Source organism: Myripristis murdjan, chromosome 21 (genome assembly GCF_902150065.1).
Source record: "Myripristis murdjan chromosome 21, fMyrMur1.1, whole genome shotgun sequence".
NCBI lineage: Eukaryota > Metazoa > Chordata > Actinopteri > Holocentriformes > Holocentridae > Myripristis > Myripristis murdjan.
Window position 1 is genome coordinate 14,017,083 of NC_044000.1, and position 13,955 is coordinate 14,031,037.

General features: G+C 42.5%; 1 protein-coding gene across 3 annotated transcripts in view; it reads right to left on the reverse strand.

Moving 5' to 3' along the window:
• Window positions 1–13,955, reverse strand: part of LOC115380389 (disco-interacting protein 2 homolog A) — a 94,811-nt gene that overhangs the window by 3,071 nt on the left and 77,785 nt on the right. For 2 of the 3 annotated variants that reach the window (XM_030081543.1, XM_030081544.1), the window contains 22 exons: window positions 13,316–13,380; window positions 12,352–12,445; window positions 10,998–11,117; window positions 10,706–10,820; window positions 9,439–9,578; window positions 8,502–8,638; window positions 8,276–8,356; window positions 7,769–7,896; window positions 7,483–7,597; window positions 6,902–7,103; window positions 6,590–6,699; window positions 6,162–6,242; window positions 5,898–6,021; window positions 4,963–5,084; window positions 4,674–4,785; window positions 4,379–4,488; window positions 4,036–4,166; window positions 3,594–3,762; window positions 3,180–3,350; window positions 626–687; window positions 290–347; window positions 102–176 (listed from right to left, as the gene is read on the reverse strand). In XM_030081543.1, coding sequence (XP_029937403.1) covers window positions 102–176; window positions 290–347; window positions 626–687; window positions 3,180–3,350; window positions 3,594–3,762; window positions 4,036–4,166; window positions 4,379–4,488; window positions 4,674–4,785; window positions 4,963–5,084; window positions 5,898–6,021; window positions 6,162–6,242; window positions 6,590–6,699; window positions 6,902–7,103; window positions 7,483–7,597; window positions 7,769–7,896; window positions 8,276–8,356; window positions 8,502–8,638; window positions 9,439–9,578; window positions 10,706–10,820; window positions 10,998–11,117; window positions 12,352–12,445; window positions 13,316–13,380 — 2,522 coding nt within the window. Of the gene's footprint in view, window positions 1–101; window positions 177–289; window positions 348–625; window positions 688–3,179; window positions 3,351–3,593; window positions 3,763–4,035; window positions 4,167–4,378; window positions 4,489–4,673; window positions 4,786–4,962; window positions 5,085–5,897; window positions 6,022–6,161; window positions 6,243–6,589; window positions 6,700–6,901; window positions 7,104–7,482; window positions 7,598–7,764; window positions 7,897–8,275; window positions 8,357–8,501; window positions 8,639–9,438; window positions 9,579–10,705; window positions 10,821–10,997; window positions 11,118–12,351; window positions 12,446–13,315; window positions 13,381–13,955 lie in introns of those variants that run through there. The other variant, XM_030081545.1, reaches the window with a different exon arrangement.

The following is a 13,955-nucleotide window of genomic DNA, read 5'->3' on the forward strand; positions in this document are numbered from 1 at the left end:
AAACAGTGGATCATGAAGGGGGGCTAAAACCAGCTGAAATAAGTGCTGATGTCAACAAAGTCGTCGTTCTGATATGGTCACCAACTGGCCTGGTGACTCACCTCTCCTAGATGGGAGTCTCCCAAGGGCCCTTTAGTCTCCGTGTTGGCAATGATGACTTTCACTCCTGGAAGGATCTAGAAGGGCAGAGAGTCATAGTTCAAATGACAAGAATAAAGAAAAAAGAGCAAAACACTTGCTGCAATCACAGTGGTAATGGCAAGTGGTGTATGTTTGCATGAAGATGTACCTTCCCAGATTCCATCAGTGGCAAGCTGTGCGGTGACCCTCTCTCTACTAGACGAACCCTGAGGAGGGCAACAACATGTCAAATTAAAACAAAGCAAAACAAAACACAACAAAACACAACAGAACAGGGTGACCAATCACTGAAAAAGTGCAAAGTTCAAATTAACGAGCCATGGTCATAAAGAAATATGAGTTACAAAAAAGCAAAATTAACAAAACAAGAATAACAGCAAGAATAACTGCATACATTAGATCATTTTTACAAATATTATAATTGTAAACTGCAACAGACTGAATGTTTTCAGTGGTCCCAGTGTGCTAGCGTGGCGCCCCCTACCTGTCATGTCGTAGTGCTCTCATGTCCACGTAGACAGTGGTCGGATCTGGTCCTGCTGTGCCCTGGGGGAAGACAAACAACATGAGGCATGTGTGTATAATGGCAGTTTCACAACACTACATATAATAAATGCCGTATCTTGCCTGGGTGGAGGGGAGGTGAAAGCTTATGCTGCTCATGGCAGAACTGTTGACAAAGCAGGGGGGCAGCCAGAAGCCAACCAGCCAGGCTATGATAGTCAGGAATTTGGCAAGACTTAACCATGTAACCACAGCGACTGTAAATAACTTTCACAGCCCTTTTCATGTGTGTTTTCATGAAACTGTAAGAGCCACGGCAAGAAAAAACACAGTGCCATACAAATTTAATACTCAATTAATAATAAATTATTTAAAATGCTTATTTTCTGTAACAAAAAGGCACACAATTTGAATATATTCTAATTACAAAATTTTTGGTCTATGGATTAATGTGTATAACTCTGCCATGTAGTTTAATGATGCCATTTCTCAAGCACTGATTATGGTTGCTAGATATGAGACACTAATTGTTCTATTGATTCCTACTACTTTTGTGACATCTAGTCATTTCTGATGCAAGACTAATTACAAGCAATGATGTTTTCCGTCTTTCCGCTGCCAATGTGAAGCCAGAGCACAAGCTAGCAATGAGGCTCAGTAAAAGGCAGTATGGTCTTCTGAGAGGTCACAGCCAAACACAGGAGGCCTGATTCAGTCATTAATGAGCCGGGGAACATGAGCGCATGTAGCCAAGCAGAGGTTTCAGCTTCGAAGCGTTTTTGGAAAGCATCGACAAGATTCAATCTGACGATTGAGTCTTTGCCATCGAGACAAAGTTGTCAGTCAGACCAGCTTGATTACGAGAACATCAGTCATTCCCTACAAACTCATGTTGCCTCATCTGACAGAGTGCAAAGGTGTATGTACTATCTAAGCTGAAGAGTTTGATTCCAAAATTAGATAAAAAAAAAAAAAAAAAACAATCAACAAAAAAAAAAAAATATATATATACCTTACTAAAATAACTTCTAAATTATTATGTGATTATGTATTACATAATCTCTGCACTATAATCTAAAATGAATAACACTGATTCCTGTCTTACTGTAACTCATGTCCAGATTTTTGCTTACAAAATAGCTCTATATTAACTAATATGAACTGGTGAATATTAGTTAGCAATATCTTTCTAAAATGGATTTATCATATTTTGGAGCGAAACCCTTCCTTAATCGAGGCAAAAAGATGCTACAAATTAGGAGCGTTCCCAAACTGACTTCACTGAGGCACAAATCATGCTGCCAGCTAACGGTATCATGTACAACCCCATCATAAAGCAATGGCCAGGGCCTAGACTGTACACTTTAGGTTTAACTAAAATGAACAGAGGCTAGGTGGAGCTGGAGCTTGTCAGAGAAAAAAAAAAAAAGGAGGCGAGAACAACTTGAGTAGATCAAAGTTAAGCATCTTTGCACATCATGCAGGAGGAAAAAACAACAACAACACACATACAGACACACACAAATAAACCCAGCGGCTGCCCAGTGAGCAAGCAGCCACTCTGATCTCACAGTACCTGCTCAGCCAGTTTCCCTAGCCTGTTGGGCTGATGGGGACAGGGCAGGGGGGCAGAGAGATAAAGATACATACAAGGACACACATACACATAGACGGACAATGAGACAACAGATACAAAACACACCCACACACACACACACACACACACACACACACACACGTGCACACACAAAATCACCAGAGAGCCGAACAAAGAAAGAATAAAACAAAACATGGACAGGAGACAGAGGTCACAGAAAAGAGAAATGATGCACAGTCAGATTGAGAAACTGTGAGACTAAAAGGAAACCACAGAGAAAAAAATGAAGGATGAAACAGTCATGAAGGGTCTACTCGAGTTCCAATGCAGCAACTTTTTGTCGTGGCTCAAAAACATTATTTCAACCACTCGGACTCTTTTCCTTTTTTCTGTAACTGGCAAAGTATCACAGGTATCATATCATCGCCATTCTTCCCATCATCTCCTTTCTTTTGCACAGTTTGGTTTCTCTGCACTCAACACTAGCTGGCCTGAAAAGAAAATAAACTAGCATATCTACCAATTAATCTGAAAAAGAACACATGGCCGCTGTGCCTCTACATATAACCCTCTGGCTGGGCGCCTGCTGAGAACAGGAAGAAAAATGGGAATGACAGCACTTTAAAAGATCTTTTTTCTAAATGTAAGGCAAGATCCAGTTATACTATTACTTTATTGATGGCCACATCAAGCCACAGGGGTTACTCTAGCATTAGTTTTTTTCAAGTCCTTTCAAGTCCTTTAGAGTGCTGCCAATAGTATGCTATTCACGGATTTCTTAGAGGTTAACCTGACTTGTTGTATGGGATCATAGCCAGGTTTGGTCTTCACAGCATGCCCTGAAACAATAACCATCTTGGACCCTGGACCTCTTTAACCCTCCACCCCTCCTCCTCCTCCTCCTCCTTCTCCTCTCCTCGCTCAGCTGGGCGCTCACCTGCAGACAGACCGCCACGTTGACCCTGCAGCCGAAGGTTGTGCTGACGGCACGTGGCGAAAGCCCCAGGTCTTTGAAGATCTTTGAGAAGGACTGGGTGAGTGCAATGCGGGGCCTCTCCTCCGCCACCACCATGCATGTTCGCACGCAGGACAGGTTCACATTCCGTAACTACAGATTGGAAAAAAAAAAAAAAAAAAATGAATGGATGAGCAAAAGGAAAAGCAACAAAATTCTGTTCAATCATCCTTTCAAGTGCTGCAAACAGTCATGAGGCACACAGGAGACAGTGAAATGTCGTGCCCTGAATCTTCTTCTTGGTACACCATAGTGAAAGTGTCAAGGGGAATAAAGTGACCACAAGAAAAACATTCAGTTTTGTATAAGTCAACAATGCAATTGCTTGGCACTGACCCGCAGCGCCTCTGTCTGTGAACCCAAGCCCTTGGTGCACATCTCCATAACCGAATAAGAGCAGAAGGTGACGCGCACTTTGTACTGGCTGACCGCTGCCAGCCACAGAGACGCATTGCTCTCCAGCTCCAGAGGAGGCACCAGGATGGACTGGTGGCCCGAGTACACACTGGAACACATACATACACAGGCGTACAGACAAACACAAAAAAACAAACATTAAGACAAAAATGATTAGTAAGGGTGTACAAAAAATATCGAGAAGAGTGGGCATTTGCATTAGAAGGCTGAGACAGACACAAGAGAAAAGGCTCTATCAACACGTGACCATTGGCGGTCATGGAAAACATCTCCTATGGGCATATTCAATGATAATACTGACTGGATTTATGATTATGCTGTTGTTCCTCTGGCTTGCATATGTTCACAGTCCTTGTTTTACCTGCACAGGCACCAGAGAGCAAAGCCCAGGCCACAGTAGGGGTCCAGACAGATGGCGATCTGCCGCGAAGGGTAGAGCTCACACTGCAGTTTAATGGAGCGACACAAGGCACTGGTGGCAGCATGGGACATCTAGAGGAGGCCACATGAAACACAGAGACATGAACAAAGCGTCAAGACCAGAACTGTTTTCTTTGTTTTGGTAATACTGTATTGATGCCTGAGGGAGATATTTTCTTAAGTTCCCTTTGAGTGCAGGGTCAGCAACAGAGCAGCACTCTTTGAGCTGATGGGGATTCAGTATCTCTCTTCAACATGCACCTTCCCTGTCAGTGCTCCAGTACCTTGACCCCTGCTAGGATGCCTGTTGTGGACACACTGAAGTCCAGGTAGGCCAACATCTCTGGGGTGGGAGGTTTGTAGATCTGGGGACTCTTCTTCCTGGGGAGGTCGTCTGGAGGGCAGACAGAGCAAGAAGAGAGTTTCATACTGCAGGCCAGAAAATCAAGGACATCATTTGCTGTTGCTACACTCAAAAAGCTACTACAGCTACAAGTGTGGACAAGAGCATGCAGTCGAAATATGCGTGTGTGTGTGAGTGTGTCTGTGTGTGTGTGTGTGTGTGTGAGCATACTTCACCTGTGTCCAACACCATGGGCCAACTCTTGATGTCCACAGCAGCAGCAGCCTCTTTGGATTTCAGCAGCTTCATTATTGCTTGGGTGGTCAGGATACACACCGACTTGCTGACCTTTAAAACACAGATACTGTATTCATACGATTCACAGGACACAAACATGTGACACAACTAAGAGAGCAGCTGTTTGTATAAACAGCTTCTAATTTTTGTCATAAATATGAATACAGAATTAGGTTTGACTTTTTTTTTTTTTTTTTTTTTAAGTTTGATGCATGTCAACTGTATTACCTCAACAATCATCTTGACGGTGGGCAGGGTGGTGGCCAGGTTCTGCGGGTGAGGAGGTCTGACAGTGACTGGCACACAGCCAGCGTACAGGCAGCCATAGAAGGTGGCAATCAGGTCGATACCTGGGCACAAATGTTTATATTACATGAGGCATTTTAGACACTGAGTTGACAGTCTTATCCACAGGAATGAGTAAATGTAAGGAGTGCAAGGGTCGGGCCATAATGCATTGGCAATATTACAGTGACCACAGAATGTTATGTAAGTTATGGAAAGTGACTTTTGTTGGGAAAACCTAAGAAAAATAATGCTAAAGAGCTCATTTGAAGAATTTCATTCCAATAAGAAGGGGCCACAATTTGAATTAAAAAAATCTTTGTAAAACATAATTAAGTAAAAGACATTATGATTTATTATTTAAGCAGTGAGCAGTCTTAAGTCGGTTAATCAATTGGTAAATTATTGACAGAAAATGAATCAGCTGTAATTTTTATAATTAGCTGATTGTTTCAGTCACTTATCAAGTAAAAACTCCTGACATTTGCTGGTTAAAGCTTCATAAATGCTAAAATTTGCTTGCCTTGCTCCATTTCATTTTATTATAACATGAACATCAGATCTTTTTGGGCTGCACTTACCTGTGACCAGCATTTGTGAGTTATTTTCGTTATTTTTGATAATTTGATCATAACTAAATAAATAAATAAATAAATAAATAAATAAATGATTGCTTGATAGATAAGATAAAAAGATAAAAATATGTTTTTTAGGAAGTATCCTGTGTTTCTGAAAGTTATATTTCAAGTGTTTTTTTTCTGCTACATGATTAAAACAAAAAACAAAAAAACTTGAAAATCGATGCAATGAAGGAATGGCTGTGAAACAGTCTCTTGAAGTACAGAGCTGAGAGAACAAGTCATGGTAGGAGCTCCTACCTGGTGGGTAGACGAGTGCTACATGGTCTCCAGTGTTGAGGCGTCCCTTCTCCATCAGCGCCACAGCTACCCGCTCTGCCCGCTTGTGCAGCTGCAGACAAGAGGCTGTGCTAGCCACCGTGCCCTGGGGAACACAAGACAAGAGCACGTGTTACACTCATTCACATTCATCCTACAGCTATAACTAAGAAAATCCTACATCCATGCTACATCTGATTCATTCAGACCATGGAAAAAAAAAGATGAGAAACAGAGTGGCAGCACCTTGGCATTCAGTACAAGGAAGAGCGGGTGGTCTGGGGTGGCCTGAGCTCTCCACTGTAGCACATCCTGCATGTAGAGGAACTATAGAGGAAAGACAAAAGAGCAAGGTTAAACCAAACAGTAACCATAGAGGGAATGGCAAAGTCAGACATACACTGTGACAATAATGGATCATGACAATGGAATGGATGATGGAAGCATTATGAGGTGATTCTGGGTCAAAATTTTACCAAACACCCACCAATTCGGCAGGCTTTGCCATAACAGGGCAGAGGGAATCACTTCAAATGTGAAAACCATGTCCTTGTGGTGTGTTGTGTTCACTGAATAAACAACAGGTATTTCAGATCCCACTCAGACCCAGGTATATCGTCTTACCTGTGCATGTGCAGAGGTGATGAGAGGGTGAAATGAGGATGGTTATCTACCTTACGTGCCTGGTCATTGTCCTCTAGCTGGGCCACATCTCTCCCACAGGCCTGGGCTATCCTCTTCCCTGCCACCAGGTTGCCCACTATCATAGAAGCAGGACCAACCTCTGTGTGGCACAAATCCATCACCGTTATTGTAATTGTTAATAACATAAGCACCAATATCGATGTCCTCATCAGCTATGACCAAAGCAGTGATTTTGGAGAGAAAACAGCTACAACAAGACAAAGACATGCAACAGCAGAGCTAATCACAGTGCATTTTGTATCTTATTTTCACAGCATCAAGTTGGAAATCATGTGTCACACCTGGCTGTTTTTGTCTCGGTTTGGGCAGGTTAGTGACGCAGGTGTGGGGGCACATGAGGACGTTGCAGGGGTGCAGGGCGCCCTCCAGGAAGCGCTGTTTGGTCTCAGAGATGTGGATGCCACCCAGGGGGGCCTTGGGTAGCGTGTTGGCGGGCACCAGAGCCAGGCAGTACACACCCACCTGGTGGATACTGTCTATGGCCTAGACACAGACAGGGAAAGCGTATACATAAAGGAAGAGTCAGGTGATTAGTAAAGTCATCAATAAAAGAGACGAATTTCAGGTCATCATCAACTGAAGACAGAGTTGTTGTTGTTTTATTTTATTATTCAACTGAGCTCAAGTTTGTCTTACTGGAGATAAGATGCATTTAATAAGCCCCTCAGGGGATTTTTTTCACCTGTGCTTATTATTCTCATTGTGTTTTATCATTTTACAGTACATGCACAGATTGAAACACTAAGCAAAAAACATACACTATAACACTGCAGCTTTTGATTGACACTTATAGAGCAATTGAGTGCCACAGAGTGAGAGTAAGTCAGGTTGAACGTGGAAAGGAAAGAAAACAGCGCAGCACCTGAAGAACACGGCTCATCCACTGGAAGCTGTCCTCCTCGGAGGCATCTGGCCTCTGCTCTGCCACTACAACGATCCTCTCGTCATGCAGCACGGACACAGAAAACACTGCTATCCTGGAAAATGCAATGTACAACAGCATTATTAAAATTACAGTGTACACTCATACAATCAGACTGTTCATCTATACTGGAAGGAAGTGTAAGGAAACACAATTCTCAACCGCAGATAAAACAGACTAAAGTTTTTAGATTTTGAACATTTTTTTATGCTCCCTGCTCCTTTACCTCCCCCTGTAAACAAACTTCATGGGCTCCACTGCCAGCGCCGTGGCGACCACATCATCAGCGTTGTGTCTCCGCCCACTGACCACCATCAGCCCTTCCATCTTCCCCACCACAAACACAAGATTGTCCTAAGGAGGAGACACACAGTAGACATGGTTAGATGAGATTTATCCATCTAAAGGTTTAGTACAGTACCGTTTTCCTTTTTGTGGTGGTGTATGTTTCTTATTGATGGCCAAATGCAGACAATATTGTATCTGTTAATGTATTTCCAGCACAGCCACAATGGAGTTCAATAACATAACATTTTTCAGCTAAAATTACAACACTTCAACACAAGTAACTGAGAACACAGATTGCGAGCAAGTATGTATTTCCTTAAGCTTGATGCTTGTGCCGAGCCCTAAAAAATACAACATTCATTGCGAGATTCTTGAGAGTTCATCTGTTTCAGCTAGTTTCACTAAGCTAAGACAGAATAAATGTGTTAAGAGACTATAAACTTACCGGGCCCACAAAGCCCAGCAGCGAGGTCCTGGTGAACGGTCTGTCACTGATTGGGACTCCAGACGATGTTACTGGGATGGTCTGCGGCAACAAACACCACCATTCAAAACATATCAGCAAATATTGGTACACACTACACAGGAAGAATAATTTACCAATTATTACCAATAAGCAATAAACAACACAAATGATCACACTATTATTTTTGCAGCAGGTGAGTACTGACCTCAAAGATGTTCTTGGTCATGCCAGGAAGGCCGTAGTAGGCAATGCCGGTGCTACCTGAGCTCACACAGATCTCTCCCACCTCGTCTGTCTGACAGAGGTAGGGAGTCCCCTCCACCCGCACCACCGTAACCAGGGCTGGAAACGCAACATGATACCACTTATCAGGATCACAATAAATTATCATTTATAGTAGAAGTCCACGTAAGTTTCCCTACATTTCTCCTTTGAATTGTTTAATACTTTGTTTAGCCTGTTTGTGATAGGTGTCATGCATTTTCCTGTCCTGTTCATATGTTTGAATTTTGTTTACGGTAGTTTTAGTAGTACCGCCTGCAAAGAGTTTCGTAATTCAGTTTTTAAATGTTGTACACAAATTACGTTACATTACAAATAGACAATAGAGCAGCCTAGTGAGGTTATGAATGTATCTAATGATTGTATTAATTACATGTACATCAATTAGAAATGGTACGTTTCAATGCAAACGTGCTTGTTTGCACATTGCATATGGCTGGCGATAATATGAACTCCGTACTGAGGAGCTACAGCAGTTTCAGGAAAATCATTTTTTCCTCATTAATGTGCAAGATGTTCTAGCATCCACTCAGATCATCTCCTCTGTAACCTGTGGAGTAAATACATTGTTTCTATCATGTATTGTTATTGAGTTGTTGTATTTACATCATGTTTACACACAGAGAGACACACAGAGAGACACTCAGATGCCAACGTTACCTCCACAGACATTCTTGCTTGCTTGCAAAACTGTCACAGTACAAGTGATGATATTTGCTGTCATAACTGGCTAATATGAGGCAGTACCATCTAGAGCCAATGATGCCATCCAGGTAGCAGAGAAGCTGGTTTAGCAGTGCAGCCTGCTCACCACCCTCAGCAGAATGTGTGATCATGTAGCTGTTAGGAGTGCAGCGTACCTCCAGGCATGACCTGTCCAACGTCCTGCACCGTTAGGACAGAGAGCTTCTCCTCCGTGTCCACACGGATCACACTGTGGCTCAGCCCGCCCATAGACAGCACCGCTTTGCCCGGAGGAGGAACACCCATTTCTGGAGGTCTGCAGGGCACAGATATTATGATTATACTGATTACTACTGAAACACAATGGTGCACAGGCATCACTGTGAAAATATGTTATTGTCCTGCTGGAGACATCCACAACATCCTATAACCGACTCTCTAACTATCACAGTTCACGGTAATCACAACTCCACTGCCTCTGCCTTCCACAAACAAGGAAGCATGGGAATATGCCTCCTTTTAGTTTGTATTGATATCATGCTAGAGCTACTAATACAGCCAACCTGCAGCAAAAACAAAAACGACGAAGGGATCAATACAGCTGAACATGGCGATATTATTTTTATAGTACTGTATTGATTCTCTAGCCCTTTGTATCAATACAAATTGCTTATGCGCTTTATTTTTAATGATGTTGTTATGACACTTAATTTTAGTGCACTGTCTTAAGTAAGTGCATTGTGGCAACTCTGTTTTAGCAAACCACAGTGAGAATTTTGAATTTCTCTGAATCAGTTTGTCACCTGATTTATCATTTAATATGTTGTACATTTTATTGGAGTACCCAGGTTATGCAGTAGCTTGTATCTTTAAGATCTATTTAAATATATTCAGTCTATCCTGTAGAGAGCTACAATGTACGGTGATAAAAATTGTATTGTGACCAACGTATCCTTGCCGATAGCCAGCACTAGTGCTACACAAGCCAAAAACATGAGTGAATTCTTTCATTTTCCGTGATTAGAGTCCACTCCTGTGGTAAATCCTCTTTATTAAGGCAGTAATGAAGGCTGAGAGAGAGACATAAAAGGTTCTGGTTGATCCTCAGTCTGCAGGGAGACATATGGCTCTGCCACAACATCTCTGGACACATACATAATTAATCTAACCAAAATGGCATTCCATGTTTTAAAGTGCATTTTTTCTGTGTGCAGAGAGTGTTTTTTATTCTCTCCATCAGGATCCTAAAATATAACTGTAATGCGTGATCAAAAAGTTGTGAAAGCTTCAGGAAGCACGGACAAGTAAACAGTCGACAGCACGAATCTCCCGCTCACTTAAGGATTCAGAGGATGTTACAAGCGCAGTGTGATATAACAGCACAGTGACAGATAGTGGCAGCAGGTTGCTTTGTTCTCAAAAGGTGCAGTAACAGCAGCCTACCTGCGGATGGCGACAGTCATGGCTTCTGAAGAGCTGGCACATGGACAGATCACCTCAGGTCGCAGCCCACGTGCCTGGAACACGTTGAGGAAGGCATCGCAGGAAGATATCGACCCTGTGGTGTCACACACGCATACACACACACACCGAGGCAGGCAAACAGGTACACACACGAGCAACAAAGCCACCCAGAGACAAAGCAAATAAATAAGTATCTTCTGTTGCCGTAGGGTCTTTCAATAAAGTTAGAGTTATGAGATTTGTCTCACTGACAGTCTGGTGATAGACTCACAGGGGTTGGCTCCATCGGCTACAATCAGCATGCGCAAGGAGCTGAGGCTGATGTCTCTCTGGTCTCTCTGGGCCAGCAGAGACCAGTGCATGTCCCTCGACTTCACCACTGCTACCCGTGCTGTGTCAGAAACACACACACATTCATACAGGTAGCAAATACAGACAGAGTGGGAGAGCGAAAGAGAGACAGAGAGAGAGAGAGACAGAGAGACAGAGAAAGAGACAGAGAGGGTCACAACAGAATCAGCCAATCAATACCGCAATCACCCAGCAAAACAGCCAATCACAAATCACAAGGCCTGCGAGCGAATAGGAGCGCGGTCTGATTCAGTTGCCAACAGGTGACTCAGCAGAGCTCAGCCCAGACTGGAAGTGAATTTCATTCAGGACATCAGGCCTGTTCTCCGCGGCCTTCACTGATCTAATAGGATTGTGCTAGAAATCGATGGCTCAAACAAACTATTGCTGTAATCTATCCTCCCCTGTCAGATCTCTGAAGAGAATCAAATAATGTTATAAGAAGAATAATGTCTCTGGATGTAGCCACAGTCTCACACATTCAACCTTATTGACTGATGTAATGATAATGAAAAGGTAGACAAACAACCAGCTCCTGTCAATGAAACACCATAAGGCAAACTACTATCAATATCAGTGTCAGTTTTCAGAAAAGTTTCTTGTGAAGAATCTATTTTTGTACCCCCTTCCTCACAGGAAATGGAAAAGGAATGTATAAAAGAAAGAGAGGACACTGTCACTCTTTGGCACATGAGCCAAAATTGGTATGAAAATGGAAAAAATTCAGCATGGTTGCCACTGTGGTGTTTGGATTTGCCGCACCTCAGTTTATACCTTAGGCTACCAGTAAAGGCGTCAGAATTTTTGGTGATTTGCTATATTGTTAACTAGCTCACATATGATATATTGGTTCATGTAAATGTGCTCAGACTGTACAACTACCAGACCCAACGGGGCTTAAGTTCTGGCCATATGTAGTCCCGCTGTTTTGAGATCAATAAGGACAACTAATGTGCAAACTGGGTTAAGAAAAAACACCAGTCTGCACCATGTAATATGTGTTTTATTATGTAGTTGAATTGCTTTCCTGTCAAAGTTCAAATGACACAGGTAAAGTGGTTTAGAGTGGGAGTTTCTATGCCCATTCCACTGACTTCAGTATGTGGCACCAAACCTCAGCACCAATGCAAATTTGATATGCTGTCACTATGTCATATTGTCCCTTCCTTCTCCTATACACTCCTTGGGTACAGCTGAGACACAGTGGAGGGGGGGGTTGAGAGAGACGGGCACTACTGTATATAAATGGAGTGGCGAGGTGGACTGGCCCTCACCTTTGTATGTGTGCACTTTCTGTATCCAGGAGAGAGGGTTGACTTTCATCAGGGAGTAGGGGATGCTGATCACGTGCATACGGTTCATGACACTCTGCCATGAAAACAGACACACAAACATGGAAATATGCCATAAGTGCGACATACTGTATGTACATGATGTCACAGTAAACATGTATGCACAAAGAGCAAGTCATGATAAGATTTCAACACTACCTGCTAGTGTACTGAGTAAGCACAAGGCAAAAAAAACTCCATCTTAACACATCATTTAGTCTCAGATTCAGTCTTTAAATTTTGTTTATGCCAGAGGGATTAATGATCCCACTTGCTTCCTGAATTTTCTTGAAACCAAGTGCCACTTTCTCGATTCTGGTGGGATGATGCACCTTATTCTGGCTTGTTTCAACATAATCATACCAAAAAAAATCCTGAGACAAGTGAAGCTGCAAAACAAACACTTGTTTGAAGAATAACATGATTTCCAAGATTGATTGTGAGACTAAATGACTTGTTAACATGCAGATTGTTTGTATTGCATGTCAGTGGTTTATGCTATGTTGCTATTGCTGTGCCCATTTTGGATTTCAAGCATGTAACTGCACATCAGAATATTTGGGCTGTAGTGAAATTTTCCAACATGTGTGCATCCAGTTATTCACGCTGCACTGTGTTTCTTAGCTGTATCTGGTGCTGTGTTGATCCAGCGAAGACCAGTAATCAGAGAAAGAAAGAGTTCCGCATGTCTTTTACAGATTAAAAAGTCTTCATTTATTAGACAAGATGTCTTTGCCCTCCGGGACTTCATTAGTGCGAATGCATTCACATACTGATAAATCCCGCATGGGCAAAACGTCTGTCAAGTGAACCGGACTTTTTCATCTGCAAACGGAGCGCAGATTTCTTCTCTTTTTGATTTCATAACCAGCCTATAAGCTTTACCAGAGGATGTCAGACCACTCACAGTGAGAACACCATGCCATAATCCTGCGTCTCTCTTGAAGTCCAGGACATTGGTTATGGTCTCAGCTGCAAGTCAAAGAGACAGAAGGTCAGAAAAGAGGACAAGTTAAGACATCAAAACAATATCTAGTTACAATACAATTAACTCCTACCTAGCAATTTTTCACACGCTTAATCTAATTATGATGCTCTCATTACTTTTTACACAATGCAGTTTCCTTAATGAAGAGTAAAGCTTGACCTTGATAGTAGTGTGAGTGAGTGAAGCACTGAATTAAGCTTCACGAAAAAGCCTGCAGGGTCTCTTGGGGTTGCTGGTGCAGTTAGGAGTTATTTAGGGTGAAACTGGGACACTCGAGGAGAGGATGCGTCTTAGATTTTCTCTCTCTCCCTCCCCCTCCCGCTCTAAGAAGACTGAGGGCCGACGAGCTGAGGCAACCAGCTGAATACACTTATCAAACTAGACCTTAATTCCACTCTGCAGTATGGTTGGGAAATTTTACAGTATTCTAGATCATTATCTGAACAAATGTTTCTTCAAAAGGATAGCCAGGGACACATCAATATCCAACCTGGTATGCACTGTGCAATCTAATTTGAGGTTTAAATAAGAAACAAGGCAACAATGAGACAAGTCTGTA